The sequence below is a fragment of the Halichoeres trimaculatus genome, unplaced genomic scaffold (assembly GCF_033239565.1).
Source record: "Halichoeres trimaculatus isolate MK-OKI-2021-1 unplaced genomic scaffold, fHalTri1.1 fHalTri1_scaffold_13, whole genome shotgun sequence".
In the NCBI taxonomy this organism is placed as follows: domain Eukaryota; kingdom Metazoa; phylum Chordata; class Actinopteri; order Labriformes; family Labridae; genus Halichoeres; species Halichoeres trimaculatus.
In genome coordinates, this window is record NW_027437191.1 from 20,628,551 (window position 1) to 20,649,265 (window position 20,715).

At 38.8% G+C, this 20,715-nt stretch overlaps 1 protein-coding gene across 2 annotated transcripts; it reads left to right on the top strand.

The window, feature by feature from the left end:
* Window positions 1–328: 328 nt before the first annotated feature.
* Window positions 329–19,320, top strand: flvcr2b (FLVCR choline and putative heme transporter 2b). Of its 2 annotated transcripts, none has more exons than XM_074685225.1 (10): window positions 329–1,456; window positions 4,809–4,950; window positions 9,490–9,630; window positions 10,706–10,773; window positions 11,281–11,384; window positions 12,854–12,964; window positions 14,837–14,942; window positions 15,468–15,579; window positions 16,873–16,928; window positions 19,210–19,320. In XM_074685225.1, exons 1-10 carry the CDS (start codon window positions 869–871, stop codon window positions 19,288–19,290), a joined length of 1,509 nt encoding a protein of 502 aa, XP_074541326.1. In that variant the 5' UTR covers window positions 329–868; the 3' UTR covers window positions 19,291–19,320. The 2 variants fall into 2 exon arrangements, with proteins under 2 accessions (XP_074541326.1, XP_074541325.1); XM_074685224.1 differs by lacking the exon at window positions 329–1,456 and adding an exon at window positions 2,959–3,702.
* The last annotated feature ends 1,395 nt before the right edge of the window (window positions 19,321–20,715 follow it).

Here is a 20,715-nt window from a genome sequence, read left to right on the forward strand (position 1 = left end):
CTTGAATCGTCCAGTGGATTCTTTGTCGTGCTGCTGTTAAACACTTGTGCTGATGATTTTGGGTCGACAGATGGCGCTGTGCACTAGAATGACGCATGAGGTTAAAGTGTGTTATGGGGCAGAAAGTAGTGCTTGTCCTGTCTGGGTGAAAACTCATTTTGTCCTAAATATTTCAACTTTGAGTTTTCGCTTTATTTTGCAACTGTTTCGTCATCTCATAGCTAGATTTCAAAATAAAAGTTTTTCAGTGCAGAGTACATGCTGAGAGAAAAGTTGTAGAGAAGTAGTTCCAACGCGCATGCTTAGCAGATTGAAAGGAAGAAACCAGCGGACTGTGTGAGCGTTACAAACTGATATCTGTGAGTTACAAGCCGTAGAGATAATACAAAGAACAGAGCCTGAAACTCCGCCCTTTAGAGCACCGGTTGACCGACTTGTTTCAGAACTCAGGCTGTTTCAAGTCCGGGTGGAGGGTCACTGTAGACGCTCCCACACGTGTTAACACTCGGAAACCTCGGACTAAAAGGGAAATGAAACTACATATGACTTCTATTTATGCTAAATGTACAGGCTCTTGGCTCAAGTTAGACTCCTGTAGTGACTTGTAAAGTCGTGAAAGGAATGAATTAGCGGACCGGAGTGCACAGGAAAAGCTTAAGGGGTTTGATTTTAAAACAGTGTGTATTTAAGACAGACTATGATTTAACTTCTGCCTTTGGCTGAAAATCAGACGTCGTTAGAGTGTTGTTTTCAGCTTCAGTCGTTACGCCGATTGTTAAATGGTAACCCATGAAATAGTAACTTTCACCAACTTTTCCTGAAGTTTGAAAACTTTACTCAATGAGTAAATTTAGGACACTAGAATAACATGAGCGAGAAACAAGCCTTAGAAGACACTAAACTAAACGAGGATGAAACGAAGACGGACACAGAGAACCATGTTCAGCTGGAGGCGGGTGACACGGAGAAGCGAGCCGGCGATAAGTGCGAGCAGGACGGGAAAGAAGGGCAGCTACCCACCCGTCTGTACAAGCGACGCTGGCTGATCGTCCTCCTGTTCAGCTCCTACTCACTGTGCAACTCTTTCCAATGGATCCAATACGGCATCATCAACAATATCTTCATGAAATTCTACAGCGTGGACGCCTTCACTATTGACTGGATGTCTATGATCTACATGCTGACATACATCCCCTTCATCTTTCCAGTCACCTGGCTACTGGACAAAAAGGGGCTCCGGGTCATCGCGCTGGTGGCCACCGCGTTAAACTGTGCGGGGACGTGGATCAAGGTAGCCAGTGTCAGACCCAACCTGTTCGCGGTTACCTTCCTGGGACAGTTCTCTTGCTCCTTCGCGCAGGTGTTCATCCTCGGGATGCCGTCGAGGATTGCGTCGGTGTGGTTTGGTTCGGAGGAGGTGTCCACTGCCTGCTCCATCGGAGTCTTCGGGAATCAGGTAGGATGTAAACACAGAATCTCTCCAGTCAGTCACAAGGTCATGTAAGGTTTTTGCCTAATTGATCATCCATTTTAACCAAATGCTTTAGCTATCCACTAATCATTTGGACATCCCCTTACCTCGTTGGCACGTTTGCGCAATTACGCACGACCAGGCCACCGAGTGCATCGTCCAAGCAGCATAGCTCTTTGAGAGTACCAGATTAAAACAACCTTAAACCATGGTCTTTCTTTTATGAGGGGTGACGTTACAAATGCTACCACCACTGACCTTATTTCATGTGGGCTGTAATATTAGCGGATTCTACAGATATTGTAAAGAATCCACTTGTTTATCAACTGAGGTGAAGTAAAAAATGTCTTTGATGGATACATATTAAACACATTGAAAATAGTTTTTTGCATGCAGTAAACTACTTCAAAGCCACCTGTTATCTAGAGGAAACACCTGAATGGTTGCAAATGAGACATCTCATCTCAGCAAAGACCAGGCATCCTCAGGCTGGTTTGGCTTCTGTCACAGAAGAAATGATAGTTGACAAAAGTGAACCGCTAAATCTGAGCTACACAGAGGTATGCATAATATGTTATATGAGTGCTTGGCTTCTTAGGAATTGATTAGTAAAACATTTTTTTGTAATACATTTTAAAAATCCACACAAGGCGGAGTAAGCAGACAGGATTTCAAAGATCAGTGTCGTGCCATGATAAGTATTAGATTTGACACTTAAAGGGTTTGCACAAACAACACTTGAGTCAACTTACAGTTCAGTGAAATGTCACCAAAAAGTCATCAACTTAGTGCTAAAAGATTTTGCTTTGTGTAACCCTCAGTACAGCTTGAGTTAAAGCAAACAACTGTCTCTTTTTGGATAAACTTCCAGCACCTGTTTTATTTTACCATGAACCTGCTGACACCTGCACAAAGCCTGAGAAGATATCAGAAATCATTACAGCAGTGGGCTCAATCTGTTATTCCTGCATTACAAACAACTTTAACAGACTTAATAAATGACAGGATACTTTCCTGTAGCTGTACAAAGCAGACACATATTATATCAGTTCTGTCAAAGGTTATTTTATTACATCTAAATGTTGTTTTTGGCCTTTCACGGTCAATAGATTTTATAGTTACATAATAAAGTTGAATCAAAGTCCAGAGAAAAATAAACATTTTTAACAGAGTGTCAACAAAATGACTTGAGGAATGGAATATTCTAGTGATAATGTGAAGTACAAACAGGGATCCTTAGTTGATCAATGACAAACACTCTCAAAATCTAACACACACTGTAACAAAGCAGGTTTACAAGTAACTGAATTACAGTTCAGCAGTTATTTAGACAGTTAGCTAAAGAGGTATTAGGTGGATTGGAATTTTTTCTGTATCACATGACAGGTCTGAAGATGTGCAATGAGTTATGAATGGACTCCAGGAACGCTGGCTGTGCTCACTCTCTGCTGTCTCTGTATAAAGCATCTTTTCACAGCAGGCAGTTTGCACACAGCACAGAGAGCTGTTCGGACACAACCTCTGAAAGTTTAAGCCCCCTTACCTCTCACGTTGCTGGGGCCCGCTTAAGGAAGGTTACAATGCCACAAAACAATACTCTGAAAGACAACCATGCAAATCTTGACCTTGGTGGTGAAGAATGGCCTCGGTCCAAGGCTGCAAAGAATCTCGCTCCGGGCCTCGCTTCGCTACAGTGGAGTCCGGGACCTTTGGGCAGAGCCATCTCCATTGGTTCACGGTTAGACGCTGAGGCTTTCAACTCTGACCAAACGGAGTTGGTTCCAAAGAGTGAGACCAAACTTTACCATCGTCGCTGGGTCATGCTGTTTCTTTTCAGCGCCGTTTCAGCCAGCAATGCCTTCATGTGGCTTCAGTACGGCATTATTAGCAACATTTTCATGCGCTTTTACAACATAGACTCTCTGGCTATAGACTGGTTATCCATGATCTACCTCCTCACTTACATCCCTCTCATTCTGCCTGTCCTCTGGCTCCTGGACAACAGAGGGATCCGGGATGTGGTCCTCGTGGGGGCAGCGTTTAATTGCATTGGAGCTTGGATAAAAATTGGTAGTGCCAATCCTGACTCATTCCCGGTAACCTTCTTTGGCCAGTTCATTTGCTCTGTAGCTACTGTGTTTGTCCTCGGCATTCCCTCTTACCTTGCCTCAGTGTGGTTTGGAGAGAAAGAGGTTTCCACAGCTTGTTCCATAGGAGTTCTTGGAAACCAGGTTTGTCTTAATATCCGAACAATAACCATTTTATTCCACCTTTTCAGTTGCAAAGTCCACCAGGTCACAGCGTCTGAGAGCAGTCTGTAGATTATGCAGGTCTGCGCTGGATGCCAAAGCTGCATAAGACTTCTAGTGTCCTGGTGCTAGAGGCCTGAGAATATTAAGTTAACTGTTTGTTGAAACTTCCATGTGATTCTGTGTATGGTTATAGATGTTTGAATGTTACAAAGTTGTACTGAAATAGTGAGGTTGATTCTGCTAAAATATGTTCCTTGCAAACTGAAAAGGTTATTATATTAGAGACATTGTCTGAGATAGTTTTTATTCTATATAGTTAACTTATTCAAACAAGCATGTTTCAAATATAAAAGCAATGCAAGGCAGGGCTTGTTTGATTGACACGTGGTCAAAATTAATGTCAAATTATTTTTTCTGTTAGAAATTCAGTATAACAACAGGCATGTGTCTTTATATTAAACAGGGTAACTACTAAAAAACACTTCAAAGTGTGTCAAAACAAGCTAACAGAGCTTTGAAATGACTCAGATAAAGAGGTTGGACTTTCACTAACTCGCATCTTTTTCCTCTGACAGCACTTATAGAGTGGGAAATTAAATCAATGGTACGATGTCTGATTGGTGTGAAGACATAGGAGCTTCTTTACCCTCCCATAATTCATAAATGTAAAAAAAACTATAACAAATATGTGTTACCTCATTGACTTGTAACTTTTTAGCAACCAAGAAGGTAACGTGTTTCATATCAGGCTGTTTTTAGCACCTAGTTCTGAGATTAGCTACAATTAGCAAACAGCTAGCGTTGATAATGAACTTTTTTCCTAGCTAGTAATATGTAACTGTTTAGTTGTGGCACACAGTGTGAACTAAAAGATTAAAACACATAGTTGGCAGTTATTTCATCCAGCAAGTGGCAATCTTAGCTAGTGCTAGCTAATGTTAGCTGTTTTAGCTAGCTCTCAGTTTCCTACCTTGAACTTAATGTCAGAGGAAGATGTCTGTCTTACAAATGTGGTAAATGGAGTTAAAAGTGAACAAACTTGATCCAAAAACAACTTTGTGATATAAATGTTGATTTTCTCCTAGCTGGGCATTGCCATTGGCTTCCTTGTGCCTCCTATCCTCGTTCCTAATGTGGACGACTTGGACGAGCTGGCTCACCACATCAGAGTTATGTTCTACATCACAGCGGGAGTGGCTACTTTACTCTTCATCCTCGTTGTCTTTGGTAAGACTTGTATGATAACAATCAACCCAACTGTTCTTTCAGTGTCTTATTTTCAGTAAAAACTGTTTAAAGTGTCTAGGCTTGATATGAGCCACATTTACCTGACCAGCCAAAACTGTCTTTTTCAAGTTACAGGAGGTCCTCGAATTATGTGGTTCTTGACTTACATCATCACTTTACGACGCCAATAGATATAGTATGTAGCTAAGAAAATTGAGAAGGTTTCAAAGTTATGCTGCTCTGTTCGTAAGCTCCTACATTACATACTAGTTTTTGACAAGGAGTGCGTATGAATACACACCTATGCAGTGTTACGCGGTCATCAGCATCATCCACTTTGTCTCAAGTCCCGTCATAGTGTAGATTATCTATTACATTAAATATTTCTTTTAATGTCCATTTAATTGTTTGTTTTTCAATGAATATGAAGTATTAAACATGTGTTTGGACAGTTATTTAGAGATTTAGGAGGTGTTTAGGGTAAAAATCCGACATGCAGAATTTTAGGTTACGACGTGTCGTAGGAACGGAACTTCTTTGTAACTCGAGTACCGCCTGTATTTAAAGACAAATATGAGATCGAAAATGCTTGTAACAAGTAAAAATTAATCAGCCAATGAGGTAAGAGAAAAGTTACTTGTTTTAAGATATTATTTTAATTTTAAGAAACTTGATAAGCACATTTTTCTTAATCCATTGGCAGACTCTTTCTATTCGTTGCAAGCCATTCAGACCTCATTATTGTCTTTGAACAACTTAAAATAAGAAATCTTTCTAGATTGGTCATGTGGACTATGGCTTATATCAAGTAAAATGAGACAATTAGTTCAAAAATTAGACAAATACTTGTTAAAATTACATTTTCGGCAGTGTAGAAACGCAGTGGAGATTAATTAAATTAGAGTTACTTTTCAAAGCATTGAATAACTGTAATAGAAACACTCGTTCTGCTGAGGTTTTGTTTAAAGTAAGAGTGTGGCATTTTTCTCTCTTTAAAGTTATTTTTGAGGGCTTTTCATGTTGATAATTGGAGAAGGCAGTGGACAGAGCAGGAAACAGGGTGAGAGTGGGGTGTGACATGCAGGAAAGGTGCCACAGGTTGGGTTCAAACTTGGGCCTACCCACTTAAGGGCTTGCCTCAGGGGGCACAAAACCTAGACTTTCAGGCTGTACCTCCCCAAGAGATTGTGGAAGTTTTCAATTGCAGTTCTTGAGAAATTTTACTCACATCCAGTTTAAAAACTGATTAAGACACAATGAACAGATTATTGTGTTTTTTTCCCTGTTTCAGCAGTTTTAACACAAATAAATGAATAGATTTTTATTTTGGTTTAAAACTGATCCTCTTGTACCGTGCCAACAGTGAGTTTTGTGTGAACAGACAAAGGTTAAGTGGTCTGGGACATATAAACAGTGAAATGAATGAATGGTGTCAAAGGCTTAAGTCACCAAGTTTTCAAGTTTCCCACATGTTTTTTTTTACTTTATCTCAGAAACCCTGAATGGTGTGTGCGCTTCTCTGTCAGCCTGATGGGGTTTTCTCATTTAATGGATCCACCTGGTGGTGGTTTTCATTTACTCTCTGACAAGAAGTACTATTCAGTGAACAAAAGAAGTGCTGACCTGTGCATTTGGACAAAACACAAAACCGTCTCTAAAAGGGGGGGAGTGACAAAAAGATACTGTTGTGATACTTAAAGGGTCAGGAGGAAAATCATGGGAATGGGCAACAAATAAAGAGCTCTTTAGCATACTAGACAAAACTGAATTATGTTGAGAAGTACGTGGTACTCTGGGATACGGATGACCTTTGATCATGTTTTGTCAGAGAAGGAAGTGGTGACGCTTGATCCATAAAATGGGACATGAGATATCAAGGACAATGCTGCTATGAATACATTTATGAATATCTTCCTTTTTGTCCTCCCACTCAAGCTTTGGTTCATATAGTGGATGAATTGAAAAATGATTAGCTAGAATGCAGTTGAGAAAAATGTTGTAAGTATGTGTTGTTTAGCAGAGAGGAACAGACAGGGTAGTTGTCAAAGAAGTTGTGTGAAGAAGCTGTTGTCCTGTCAGAGCAGAGTGAGGGCGGGGGGAGCATGTAAGTGTGCTGCATTCAGGAAAATAACAAAAGGATGCTTGTGAAGGCATTCTGTAGTAACAACACGTACAACATTCAGACAGTCAACTATGTGTGTGGTCAATAAAACACCTTGAAATACAAAATGCAGCTACTAGTCTTTTCACATTACGAAACACAGTTTAAAATCAAACATTTAATTTTTTTTGGTTATTTTAAACATTTTACTTTACTTGGGGGTCCTAAAGGGACAAGTTAAAGAAGGAATAAATGCCACAGACTGCAGTCAAAAAAGATAAAGTTGACTTTTTTTCCATTTTCAAGTCAGAATGATAATCATAGCAAATCATAGCCAGGCTTACTAAAAGTCCCTGCTCTTGCTAAATATTTTGCAATAGGTTTTAGTCACCTCATCTAACTAAGCAAAGAGGAAATACACGTCATCCGTCAGCTTCCTCAACACAAGGTTGAGTCAGTTTCAGGTGTAAGATTCCTCCTTGTTATTATTTGACATCTCAAACTTCCACTGTTTGGAATCAGAGTTACCAGTTTTTATAACAAAAACTAGACATTTAGTAATTATAAGGTAAATCACAGCATGTCTACATCTCAAAGTTGTAGTAAATACATCATATCTTATAAACAAATCTTCTTTTTCAGCTTTTATGATGTGATATAATATGATAGATAGTACTGGGCAAGGAGAGTCGCTGATGCTGCCTTTGGTGACACTCGCAAGTTAATTCGCACCAAACGGCCACTGTACTTTCATGATATGACACATTAACTCACACACGAACCCAACCCTCACACAAACATGCAAGATGCCACGTGTGAGGGTTTGTTCTGCCGGGCCATCTGTAGCCCTGGAACATGCCTGTGCGTCACCAGGCCAGGCAAAAATCCTGAATCCAGAAATCAATGTAAAGTGTGCTCAAAGAGGAGCGAGACGAGACGTAAAGCTGCTGCTTTAATCAGCCAGAGTTTACCTCAGGAAAAGTCTGTGTAAATAAGTCAGTGAGGATTTGGTTGGCTAAGAAAGGGGAGTCCATGTTATTGCTGAAAGATTAGCATACATGACCTGTTTTAACAAGATATTCAAAAGATGTATTGGGTTCGCTTTGAATAACAATGCCTCCATACCGAGGGTGAAGGAGCTGTGACTTAAGTCATCATGTGTATTTTAAGATCTGATGTCTTTAAGAACAGGTTTGTTTAGTGAGAACTGGTTGCTTAACATGAACCCTCAGGTCAGGTCGGCTGCAGGGAGAAACTACTGGCTCAGCTCCAAGAGTAGCAATGACGGATGTTTGTGTTTCCTCACAAGACCTGAGGGTGAGAGCTTTCAGGTAGGAGAGAGGCTGACTGAAACAGGTCAGAACACAGTTATCAGTCCAAAAGATGACTGGCCTCTGGGTTGAGACTGTTTGGCCTGAGACTGGTGTGATTAGTCTGAGGGCCTTTACAAAGCATACATGTTTGGACGCGTACTACTGAGTCTGAATGTTTCTTTTTCAGCGTGATATCTGTACAGTATTTCAGGAAAGGATGGGCTTAACTGTGTCACATCTTTTAGTCATTCAGTTACAGTCATGTTTAATGAGAAGCTGTAGACTGTATTAACATGGACGTAGCCTCAGTGATAGCTCCCACTGGTTTCGAAAAAGTGTTATAATACCAAGAATGGTAATCACTACATTGAAACACTGAAACAGTGGATGTCAACAACTCTAGAAACCAGCAAAGGGAAAGAGGCCATCCAAGGTCTAGCCACCCAAAAAACAGCTACGACCTGTCTGCCTGTCAGTCAAATCAGCCGCACCCATCATTATGTGTAATTATGCCTACTTGTTGTTATAAAATGTTTATATATAGATTTACCCAAGCCTAAGCTGTCAGAAATAAAACAACAAGGTGTGTAAGAAAAAAAAAGGATCAGACTGTTGACACGTTACTCTATTCCTGGTATCATGGGCATTTCCCCCCGCAGTGGTTCTTATGGGGGTTCATGTACTTAAAGTCAGCCCCTAAAGGGCACTTGAGGAACTGCAGTTCTTTGTACTTTCATTTGCCTCTAATTGTGCATTCACACCAAGAGTGATTATGTGCTTAATTCACATGCACACTAGCATGTTTTGTGTTTACTCATTCTGTTTGCGTGAAAAGCCAGATATGTTTATTGTGCTAGAACGACAGATCACTGATATCAAGTGACAGACAAAGGTTTTCACAATTTAGGAGATAATCTGACACACTCATACCCACATCACACTCTTTTCTACAACCAAGCTCATGCATGGCGCAAAATGGTTTTATTCCTGTGTGGCGTGAAAGCATAATTTCAGAAAGATGATCCTTACAACAAACTTATTGTTACAGTTATTTTCAAATGTCTCACTCCCAAAGTTAACTGAACTTTGCCTGTGTACACTGTTTTTTTTCCTTATCTCTTTCAGTCTTTCAGGAGCGTCCCAAACTTCCTCCAACCCAGGCCCAGGCTACAGCTCGTCTCATTCCACCAGAGCAGTATTCCTATACTGCCTCTATCCTCAGGCTGCTCCGCAACAAGCCCTTCATCCTCCTCATCATCACTTATGGTCTGCCATCTCTATTCTTTTATATCACTGTTTAAGACATGCTGTTATTGGATGTTTTGTATCTGATCACCATGATTTCTTTTACCTAAAATAAGGCTGATTGTGGTTGGCATGAAATGAAATCCAGCATTTTTTTCTAGATTCAGATTTTGTCTAACACTTGATCTCACCTGCCCATCCTCACACTGGTCAGAGATTTAGTGTCGTGTAAGACGGGTTATGTAATCTGTATATCCCATAAAATTTCCCCCAAAACACGCTTTCAATCATCCAAAGCTCATAGAGCAGTGATGAGAGAGTGTCTCATAAAGGGTTCAAAGTTTGTTTTCAGTCTGATAATGTTTTACAAATGTGCCGCTCCAGTGTGACTGTAAGGTCAAACACTCCATGAAGGGAAAGCACTCAGGGATATGAAGTCATGTCAAAGCAGCGACTCCAGCTCAAACAGCTGAGAGCAGTTTAAGGAACACTTTTGTCCACAGTGCCTGACCTTCCTGTGTCATGTCATGTGACACAATTCATGTGACTATTATTAGCGTCTGTTCCCCTATAGGCTCTTTAGACTAGCAGATGACTTTGCAGGGTTTAGTGTGTCTCAGGTTTACCTGAGGTTGCCATGTCCTTTACTGCAGGAAGCACCTGTCTCTGTCTGTTGAACTGAACTGAAGCTGCTTTAACGGTGTAGTTATGATCAAGTCAATGGTTAAGTTACTCCTAGGTGATAGTTTCACCAAGATCATTTCCATAAAATGTTCCATATGTCATGTTAGTGGATGTTTTTTAGGGGTTTTATGCAGGTGAAGTCTTTGTTTCTTAGTCAAAGACCTCATTTGTCCAAGAAAAACACTCAGTGCAGACTTGCCCTTTTATAGAAGCCTTTAATTTAGGACAGGTCTGTTTTGGAAACTTGTCTGATAGGGTTCATTTGACACAACTGGAAAGTAAAACTTTCATATGTCACATTAAATATTTAATTATCTGCAAAACGAAAATGCTGCACAGTAATTTGAGACGTGTTGTTTTCTGGTGGTTTTTGGTGTCTAGACTTCTGACCGTTTATTTTCCACCATCACAGGTTTGAACGTGGGCTGTTTCTATGCTGTTGGGACCCTGCTGAACCGCATGATCATCGATCATTACCCGGTAAGTTCTTCCACCTTCATCTGTGAGATGGAAAATGTACAAAAGCACATACATGCCAAGCAGTGTCTGCTATCATCTGTTCCGAGTACACTTCACCTGTTCTCTTCACCTGAAGGCTTGAAAACTTTGTCGCACCTTAAACCCACAGGTACAAAACAACATACGTTCACTGACAGAGGATTCAGTCGTTGCTATACTTTGTGGTGGGTGTAATGTTGTCTGTAGTTTTATATTGGAAGAAGAATTAATGGAGAAAAATTACACTTTTTTGTCACAAAAGTATCTGCAAAAGCTGGCTAGTAATGCCGTATAGTATAATGAAACAATTCCACATTAAGATTTAAATATAGTATCATTAATATAAGTATCCACCAATAGGAGTTGTGGATGAGAAATGTTTAGCTTAACTCCCTTGTTTGAAATCACGTCGCTCATCTTTGAAACTGCCTTGCCTTCAAATGGTATGCAAGGTCACAATCTCATGTTTTACCTTTCCTGACTGCTCAGGGAGAAGAGGTGAATGCTGGGAGAATTGGCCTCACCATAGTGATTGCAGGGATGGTCGGTTCCTTGATCTGTGGGATCTGGCTGGACAAAAGTAAAACCTACAAGTGAGTGTTGGGACAGAAAAAGGACATTCAAAAACACAGCTGAAGATGTTGATGTTACTTTTTTTTTTGTTGTTGTTTCGGTTTTCTTCCTTTGTGTTTTCTCTTCTCATATCACTGCTGGTCTTGTTTAGTGTTTACATTCCTTTTGGAGCTCTGTGAGTGTTTATCCAGGTGCTGCAGGCTGTTCTTACAGTGATCTTTCTGACCTGTGGCCCCAGGCATACAGCAAATGGGGTGTTGGGGTGTTCTTCTCTGCCTCCACCCACCCCACCCTTCCTCTATCGTTTTGACTCTATTACTTTTGTCCCTTTAATTATCAAGAGAATAGTCTTCTACTGACATGCAGGGACACATCCAGCTTGACCTGGCTTTTGTTACATTTGAATTACTGTCACACACATGCTTATGGCACTAATTCCACTTTCTCTAACACTGCATAGTTCTCAGGATACTTTTTAGGCCTTTTGAATAAATGTTTTAAATATAAGATTGGGCTGGACATATGAATCAGCAAAGTGGTAATATTAACATCTAGGCAGTGAAAAGTACTATTTCAATATGTCTTATATTTAGATCAGCTCCACTTTCCCTATCAGATAATTGAGGCACAGTAGCACCTCAGGCTATACCTGCTAACTGTCATTATTTCCTGACTCTGGAGACCGGGCTGAGACAGAAATTTACGCTAACACCACATTTCCAAACGGACAGAGGTGAAATGTGGCAGCCTTCATTTCAAAAAGTGTTTAGGTGTGTCTTATGTACACTTATGTATGTATGTGTGTATGTATATATATATATATATATATATATATATATATATATATATATATATATATATATATATATATATATATATATATATATATATATATATATATATATATATATATATATATATATATATATATATGATGAAAAAAATGAGATTTGTTGCATTTCGTCCTTCCCATCAGTTGATATGTATTAAGTAAGTAAACAGGGACTACTTGGCTACAAACAAGTTCTGTTTTTGAAATCAGGCTTGCATTGAATTTTCTGTCATTTGTGTGGGAAGCATTGTCTTACAACACATCTGCAAATCCTCTTTTCAGATTAGCAAAGCATTTCCTCCTCAGTGAAACGTTTTCTTGTCACTGTCTTCCTCTGCAGCAATGCTCTGTTTCTCGTTATGTTTTGACCATTCTTGCAGAGCAATCAGAAATTAAAGTGTGCATTAAAACAATACAGAGCTGACTCTCAGTGGCTCTGCTACTGGTCTGAAACCCTGCTTTGTGGTTTTCCCTTTAGAAACTGTAATGTTAAATGATAGCGATTTTATTCTTCATGTGTTCATGAATCCTTTGAGAAGCTTCAATAGAAAGTGAGAGCACCTTCTGTGATACAAAAAACTCCCCACAAAAGCACACAACATATCATAATGTAGTTTATAGCGATGTTTAATGTTGTTTTTTCACACGTTTCTCCAGGCAGACAACGCTGGCGGTCTACTTCATGTCTCTGGTGGGAATGATAGTGTATGCTGCGACACTCAGTCTGGGACACCTGTGGGTGGTTTTCATCACGGCTGGATCTCTTGGGTACTCTTTCTCTCATTCATTTATTCATTCATTTATTCATTCATAAAACTTGGTCAGCAAAAGATATGAGTCATTTTGCTTTTCAGATTGTAGTTTATGAGTTATAGCTAATACATTAAACAATACAGATACATTTTTATTTGAGCTTTAACAATTAGATTCAACATATTTACTGTATGTGCATCACGTACACATTCCTCATCCACTAAGTCCACTAAGTCAAAGTAAGAGAGAAACTTGTCCAACCTTTTCCTGCTAAAATTCACACAGCTCCCTGTCAGTCATTTTTTCTTTGGCGGGCTTTCTGTTGACATTTGCAACAATAATTTACAGCTGTGTTTATTTAGCTTTAACTCTGGTATGATAAACATTCACACCTCACACCGCGGGACCTAAGGTAAAGATATGACCCAGTAAATGTAACACAGGACCCTCATCATATATAGACCAGAGGTTAAACAGCATCCTGTACACTGGGCAGGCAAGTATGTGAGAGAGAATGTATTTTTTAGGTTATTTCTAGAGGATATTTTTGTTTGTATAAGATAAGACAGCTGAAGACAGACACCAAATGTATCCTCTGTGCATGGGGGTGCCTGCGTTGGCAAGTAAGCTGACTGATGCCCTTGAATTATTCACTCTTTATCTTCACTGATTTCACTTAAGCCTGAGTAATCTGTGTTTATTCAGAATTTTCTTCCTTTCCTCAGTGTCAACTCACATACACACAGTTATAGCCACAGGAAAAGACAAAACAAAATGATTTACAACCCAAACACAAGCCAAGTTAAAAAATGCAAACATCCACCCATAGCGAGGAGTTAAGTAATAGTTAAAAGTTGACCCACATTTAACAGCTTGAATACACAGTGAACACACCCTCTGAGATTAATGTTAATACTTGATATTACAAATGATTCTTTAAGACGCCAAATGGGTGAATAAACAACGCTAGGTCAGCCGATGTCACCAGACACAGAGCTAACCAGAAGCTACTCTGTTGCGGCTTCCTTGGTTACATTTAGTAAAAGAGAATTATACTCACAAAAAAACTCAACAGTAATGAAATAAAGTACCTTGGTACCAGCTTAGCAGAAAGCTATCCTGGCTAACATCTCACTTCAACATAGCCTGTGTAACACCTGGCAGGATGTACCTACTGGCACTGCTGTTAGCATATTTCCTGCACTACCAACACCCAACCCAGCCTTCAAAATAAAAGCCCCTCACTGTTTTATCAATAAGAAAACAAAAGGGCAAACAAAGAAAAGAATAGAAATAACAATGAAACACAAATGTCACAAACCAGCACCTTTTAAATCCAAATGACTCCAAATGACAAACCTGGGTCATTTCTTACAGTTCTTAATTAAAGTCGTTATTTCTCCATGTATTTCCAGTCAGTCCCCAGCATCACTAAGGAAGACGCATTATGTCAGTGTGTCACAGCCTTTAGTATCAAAGCATATTATTTCCTGGAAAAACTTTTAAAATGTGATAGACTAGTCCAAGTTCAGTAAAATACTGACTCAGACAACTGTCGCCACCTCATCACCGAGTTTCACATGTTGTCACTTAAGTGGAAGAACATCGTGTTGTTATTAACTGAGAAAACTGTCGGTCGGTCTATTGTTCCAGTTCAGCATCATTACTTATCAGACAAAGGAATTACTCCAAAGATCCTGTAAGGTCATCCACAGTTCACAAACCGTATAATCATAGAAGTGGAAAATCCTGGATTTGTTCCGGAAATTTAGATCATATAAGCCCAAGAACAATCTTATTTAGGTAGAAAAAAAAGCATGCAATGAGCTTAAGAGGTGATAATTTTTTTTACTGAGGAGTTTTTTTATGCTGTTTGTGTATTTCCAGGTTCTTCATGACAGGATATCTGCCGCTGGGCTTTGAATTTGCAGTTGAGCTGACATACCCAGAGTCAGAGGGCACATCATCTGGACTCCTCAACTGTTCAGCACAGGTACAGCTCATTGACTTGAAATGCCACTTTTTAAAAATGGTGCTGAAAAAGCTGCTCATGGCGAGGAGATAGCATGAAAGGAAAATGTTAATGTTTATAGGCTTTGCAGAAATAGAGTGAGTGATTCCCTTTTTCAACTCAGTATCTGATTTCCATTAAAACCTGTGCCATATGTTAAAATAAAACATGGGCTACATGTATATGGAAAGAAGGGCTGGAGTGTCGGTAGAAGCAGTTTTTTTCTTTAATTTGCATGTGTAATCAGATGCTACTGGTTTTAAATAAAGCTGCTTGCAGAAAGGTGACTTTTCAAACTGCTTACTTTCCTTGAATGCTGCATGTCGGCTGCAGGGAATTTGTTGCTGGGTTTGTTTGTGAAGTGATAAAAGTAAGGAGAAGCAGTTTTATTTTGGGTCTGTTATTTGTTGCGACTTGTGTGTTCATACTCATGTTTGTGTGCCTCGTCTTAGTTTGTGCATGCAAACACAAGCTCTTTCATAACAGTTGTGTTTTCTGCATGCACAGGTGTTCGGCATCATTTTCACCATCTGCCAGGGGAAGATCATCGACGGCTTCGGCACACTGGCAGGAAACATCTTTCTCTGTGTTTTTCTTCTAATCGGCACCATAATGACAGGTGAGATATTTTGATAGTGAAACATGTTGTTCAGAGTCATAACAAGCGACTGATTTCATGCCACAAACAACAACTACAAAGAATTGTCTCTGTCTGTTGTTATTTCAGTCACAATTTCTGTAAGAAAGTTTAAAATACCAAGAATGCAGATGAAGGGCTGTTTAATGAGGTAGAATATTCTTAAGAAGTCACGTTTTTGATCGTTTCCAGTACTTGGTGAATATTTTCTCCTTTTTCTTTTAAGCAGAGTGCCTCATGTTTCTACCTTAAAAGGGTTAAATGTTACTGAACTCTTTTAAACTCAAGTTTGGTGAACCACTGACATTCTTATGTTTCTGTTCTTCTTTTTCCAACATGTTTTTTATCAAGTGAAGGCCTGAGCAGAAGTTTCTAGAAAAAGAAAACCAGAGGATTTAGTGACAAACATTTCATTTTCTTTTCAATGAGTAAAGGAAAATGTTTTTTAGGAAGTCCGGTTTATTAGCATATGAGAAATGCTGCATATTTCCTGCCACATGTTTTCAGGTGCTAAACCAGAGCAGTCTAGCCGGGGTCAAAGATAAGCTGCTTAAATCATTTTTCATGGTCCATTGAGGGGTTTATGAGCTAAGTATAACTCATTTAAAATGCTTTAGCCACTGAAGCGCTTAACTTTGTGCACACTGCGGAGGGAAAAACACTGCAAGAATATTAAAAGAGGCATGTCTGCCCACAAAGGTCGTCACACTGACTCACTGTCTTTTTGTTACTTGACATTTAGATATGTGAGTGTACTCAGTTGTTGTGTCATCATACCAGCTTTCAAAGTAAAAGATGAGCTTTGTGGGAAAAAATGTGACTTCTTTGATTCATGGCAAAAGTGTTACGTGCCTACAATGTGGCACTTTTGTAATTATTCAGTTACAAAGGTGAGAATTTGTTGGGAAACTTTTCTCCTTGGGCGAAAACGAAGCTTAATGATTAAGTTGACACAAAGCTTTTTTTTTTTTTCTCATATTTTTTGCCGTGCAAAGTTTGAAGGTCAGGTAAGTGCCCGCTGGAGTTAGACACACTGTTATTTTCAGAGGATTTACTGTGGGAGCACTCTTAGGAAACACTAAGCAAACACAAGTAGAGCCACTGTTATGAATAAAATGTGTCTGCACAAAGGAGCCATCTACTGGAGCCTGATCTTTATTACATCAAGCCACTCAACCCCAATATTAACCATTTTTCCTTATTCCTTTTATCTTCATATGTAATAAATGACATTGATGCAAGCTCTGTTGTTTCTGTGTCTGCCTGTCCCTGCAGGATTTATAAAGTCAGATCTGCGACGACAAAATGCAAACATGTTGGCCAAAGCAGCAGTAAGTAAAGCTTTACAACAATTATATGTTCTTTGTGCATTTGTTGGTAATAAACTGTCAGAAAAATGGTTGGTTTTAGTGTGGATTTTGGCACGTCATTGAAAGAAGCACAGGCATAAAAATGTGAAAAGACCTGGGTTTCATTTATCTGACACAGTTGCAAGGTCCCAGCAATGCCTCTGCTAAGTCATCATAACTGAAACATAATTGCCATAAGGATGTTCTGTGCTTTTCTCACAATGATGTGTCATAACATCTTCAGTGAAAATTGTCTGTTACATACAGTGCTTAGTTTCTTGTCACAAGTTTGCATGGAAGGCACGCAGTCACATGTGCATCTTGTGCTGCCCCAGAAATGACTTTCCATGTGTTCTTGATTGTCTCTGATATGGTCGTCTTGTTAAATCATCTGCCTGTCCGCATGAACTCTTAATGAAAAAATGGAATTTGATACGTAACGCTACTTTGTCTCTACTGCATGCTGAGCTTCCTTCACCTTTCTCACATGTCTGCATGTCGCTTCACAGATGTGTCTTCTATGGTAAAAGTTGTGGTTTTTGATGAGCTGTGGAGAAGTTGCTAATGAATACTATTCAGAAAAACAGTTTTTTTCTTTCACAAATGATTACAGAAAATTAAAAAAGACTCAAGTGTTTAAATATTCACTTGCTAGTGGAGAGTTTGACAACTTTATTGGCACCAGTCTAATTTCTGACCATTCATTACGAGAAAGAGCCATAAAATGTTGATACCTCACCTTAGTTAAGATAAGCTTGGCAGTAAACTAGTTTAAAATGGGAAACAAATGATCCCTATTTTCAGCTATCATTAAGAAGCACATCACATTTAGTTTGTTAGACCAAATTAATACTTACATTTAAAACCAACACTTTTTCATGTTAAAGCTCCTGTGAGGATTTTTTTTAGTTGGTATAAAGCAGTCTGAAGTGAGTACTGATACTTTTTAATAGCAACAAAAGCAAATAAAACTATCGTTAGTATGATTTTTAATGTTTTGAAGGCAATTTTTAAACCTCTAAAGCAGCTTTTGATTGGTTGGTGTCAGCTGATGTGATTGACTGTAAGCCACGGAAACATTTTTTACTTAAGAAAAGTAACTGAAAAGTAACGTTGCAGAGCAGATGGACCTGCCTGATTCAGTTTCTGAACTCCTGCAGGTCCATCTTGCCAGGCTCCAATGACCAGCGATTTCACTCGGCTAAATTCTGACCGGCCCAATCAGGGAAGAGAGGCGGGAGCTGCAGGAGCAGACGTGACGTCAGCAGACTTTCGTACTTGTCAGCGTTCCTTTGATTCTTAAGTTAAATTTAAAAAAACGGAAGCTGTCGTCTAACGTCTTTTTCACAGCTGTTCCTCGTGATTCAGTAGTTGTTCATCTATTGTTTCTTAGAAGCATCGGCTCACATAAGCTACGTCATACCGTGGCTTGATGTGGATTGGTCCGTGGTGAGTGTGTTAATCAGAACGGTCGTCCAATCACCAGCTGCAGATTTTTTTTAAAGTCCCGCCTCTGAAAACAAATCGGAAGAGCTGGTACCCAGATGGACTTGTGAAATAATTCCGTGGCGAGAATGAAACTGTACGTCTGGCGTGTCAGGTTACCTGAAAAGACTCTCAATAAGTGATATATTTGATTGTTAAAAGAAAACAGGCTAAGGTTTCTCTTTAAGAAAAAAATTCATACATGTGAACTGGACAAATTCAGTGAACATATGGGACGTGCTGTGTTGTCCAGAGGGGGCACCAAAACCAACTGTCTGAGCTTTGATGTATCTTTTTCTAACTTGGCCTTACATTTAATGGACAGATCTGTTAAGAAAGGTATGCCATTAAAAAAAAAAAAAAGCAGTATTCCAGTCTAAATTTTTATTGTTATGACTTTGATACTACACATTTACATGTACCAGTTTACACATTTAAAGATGTTACTTTGTAGAGATTTTAAATACTCATGAGGTATCATCCTCATTATTCCAGCAATACAAATCAAAATGGGACAATAAAACTCTTTAAAAGTCCAACTATTGGTGCCATTTATTTGTTTAACTCTCCAAGTAAAGTGGATTAAAGCAATACAATTTGAATTTTGTCCAGATTACTGGATTCTTTTCATGATTACATGTAACAAAAGTAAGTGACTTAAATCACGGAGGGAATGTAACCAACTAAGACAGTATTCATTGAAGCAACTTCACCATGGGCTAGAGGCTCTCACCTTTCCAAATGCTGAATTAAAAGTGATCAGAAGCTGTTGTTTTAGGCGGAGGGGCGGCTGTCGGGACAAGACTATGGAGCCACAGCACTAATCTCCACACCGCAGACTCCTCCTGTTCAAGCCTGATCAATAAACCTTTCTGCTTCAACAAAAAAACAAACATAAAAAATCCACTCAAATTTTAGCTCGACGCGCCGACGCACAAAGGTAGGAGCACGAGCAATCAGCACACACTGCTGACAATCACCTGCTGCACATGCTTCCACCTGTTTGACAGTTAATTTTTTTCACATCATGTTTTTTTTTTATTTTTTTAACTGAAACTAAAGATTACATCATAAATTCATCCAATCACAGACTATAAACATGATTTGCTTTGGCAGTAATGATAAAGAGAACAGAGCTACATTAACATGTGAGTGTATCTGGATTATAAAAGATATCTTCAAATAAATCAGTTTATGGTGTAGATGGATGACTGATTTCCACTGTAACTGTTAATGTTTGATTAAGTTTTGAAGCTTTATTGATTTATGGACACATTTAAGAGCATACAGTTCAAAACAAGAACTTTATCTAATACACTTTTAACATGTATTTATATGTTGTCTTGTGATGTTATGGGCTGTCAGTAAAGATAAGTTAACATGTAAAGTTAAGGAACAAATAAGAAAAAATAATGATGGGGTTTTACTTTAGGTGCTTTGATATCAGGGTCATGTTATATTTGATGAGTTAAAAAATCTGTTTTGTTTTTATAAGTTGGTTAAGATAGATGTAATGTTTTCTTTCATTAAACTTTTTATCAACTGTTTGTCAGAATAACAGATTTTTAAAAAATGTTATTTTAAGTTGCAATATTTTGAAACATTCACCCCTGGACTTGTCTGGTCAACATGACTTATTTTGAGTGATGCAAGATAATTTTGACCAAATTTTTTCTTAATGTGGTTTGATGTGGTTTTTGGATTATTTGAAGTGCTTTTAGTTAAAAGTTTTTGAAGACCTAGAGCATGTTTTGTTGCTTGATTTCAAAGTGTCTAAATGTAAACTACAGTATTAAATGCTAGCTGCTAAACTAGCATCTTTTTTCATACAGTTAAAACATGATGGTTGTCAATGACAGCTTAGTGTCGCACTATCATCATCACTTTAATCACTTTGGGTTTACCTTTTTTTTAATAAAAATAATTTAATTCAACTCTTTATCTTAAAGGAACAGAATATTAAGTCCTGTGTATTTTTTTTCTAATGAAGACCAAAGTACAAGGGAGATAACCTTCAGAAAAGTCCATGGGGATATTTGCTTTTCCTTTCCACAGCCATAGGTTATCTTAGATGTTATTTGTCTGTAAAACTTGCTCAAACTGTTTGGAAACTATAAACGTAGAGTTAAAAATGTCACTGACTTCTGGTCATTTTAACACTGCACTGCTCAGCGTGTTGAATTAACAGTCTGTTTTGAATTGAAGGAACCCTCTGACCTTCCTGATGGGAGCGAGGCTGAGTCTTCTGTCATCATAGAAGCCAAGTTTTAAAGCTCCTAGACAC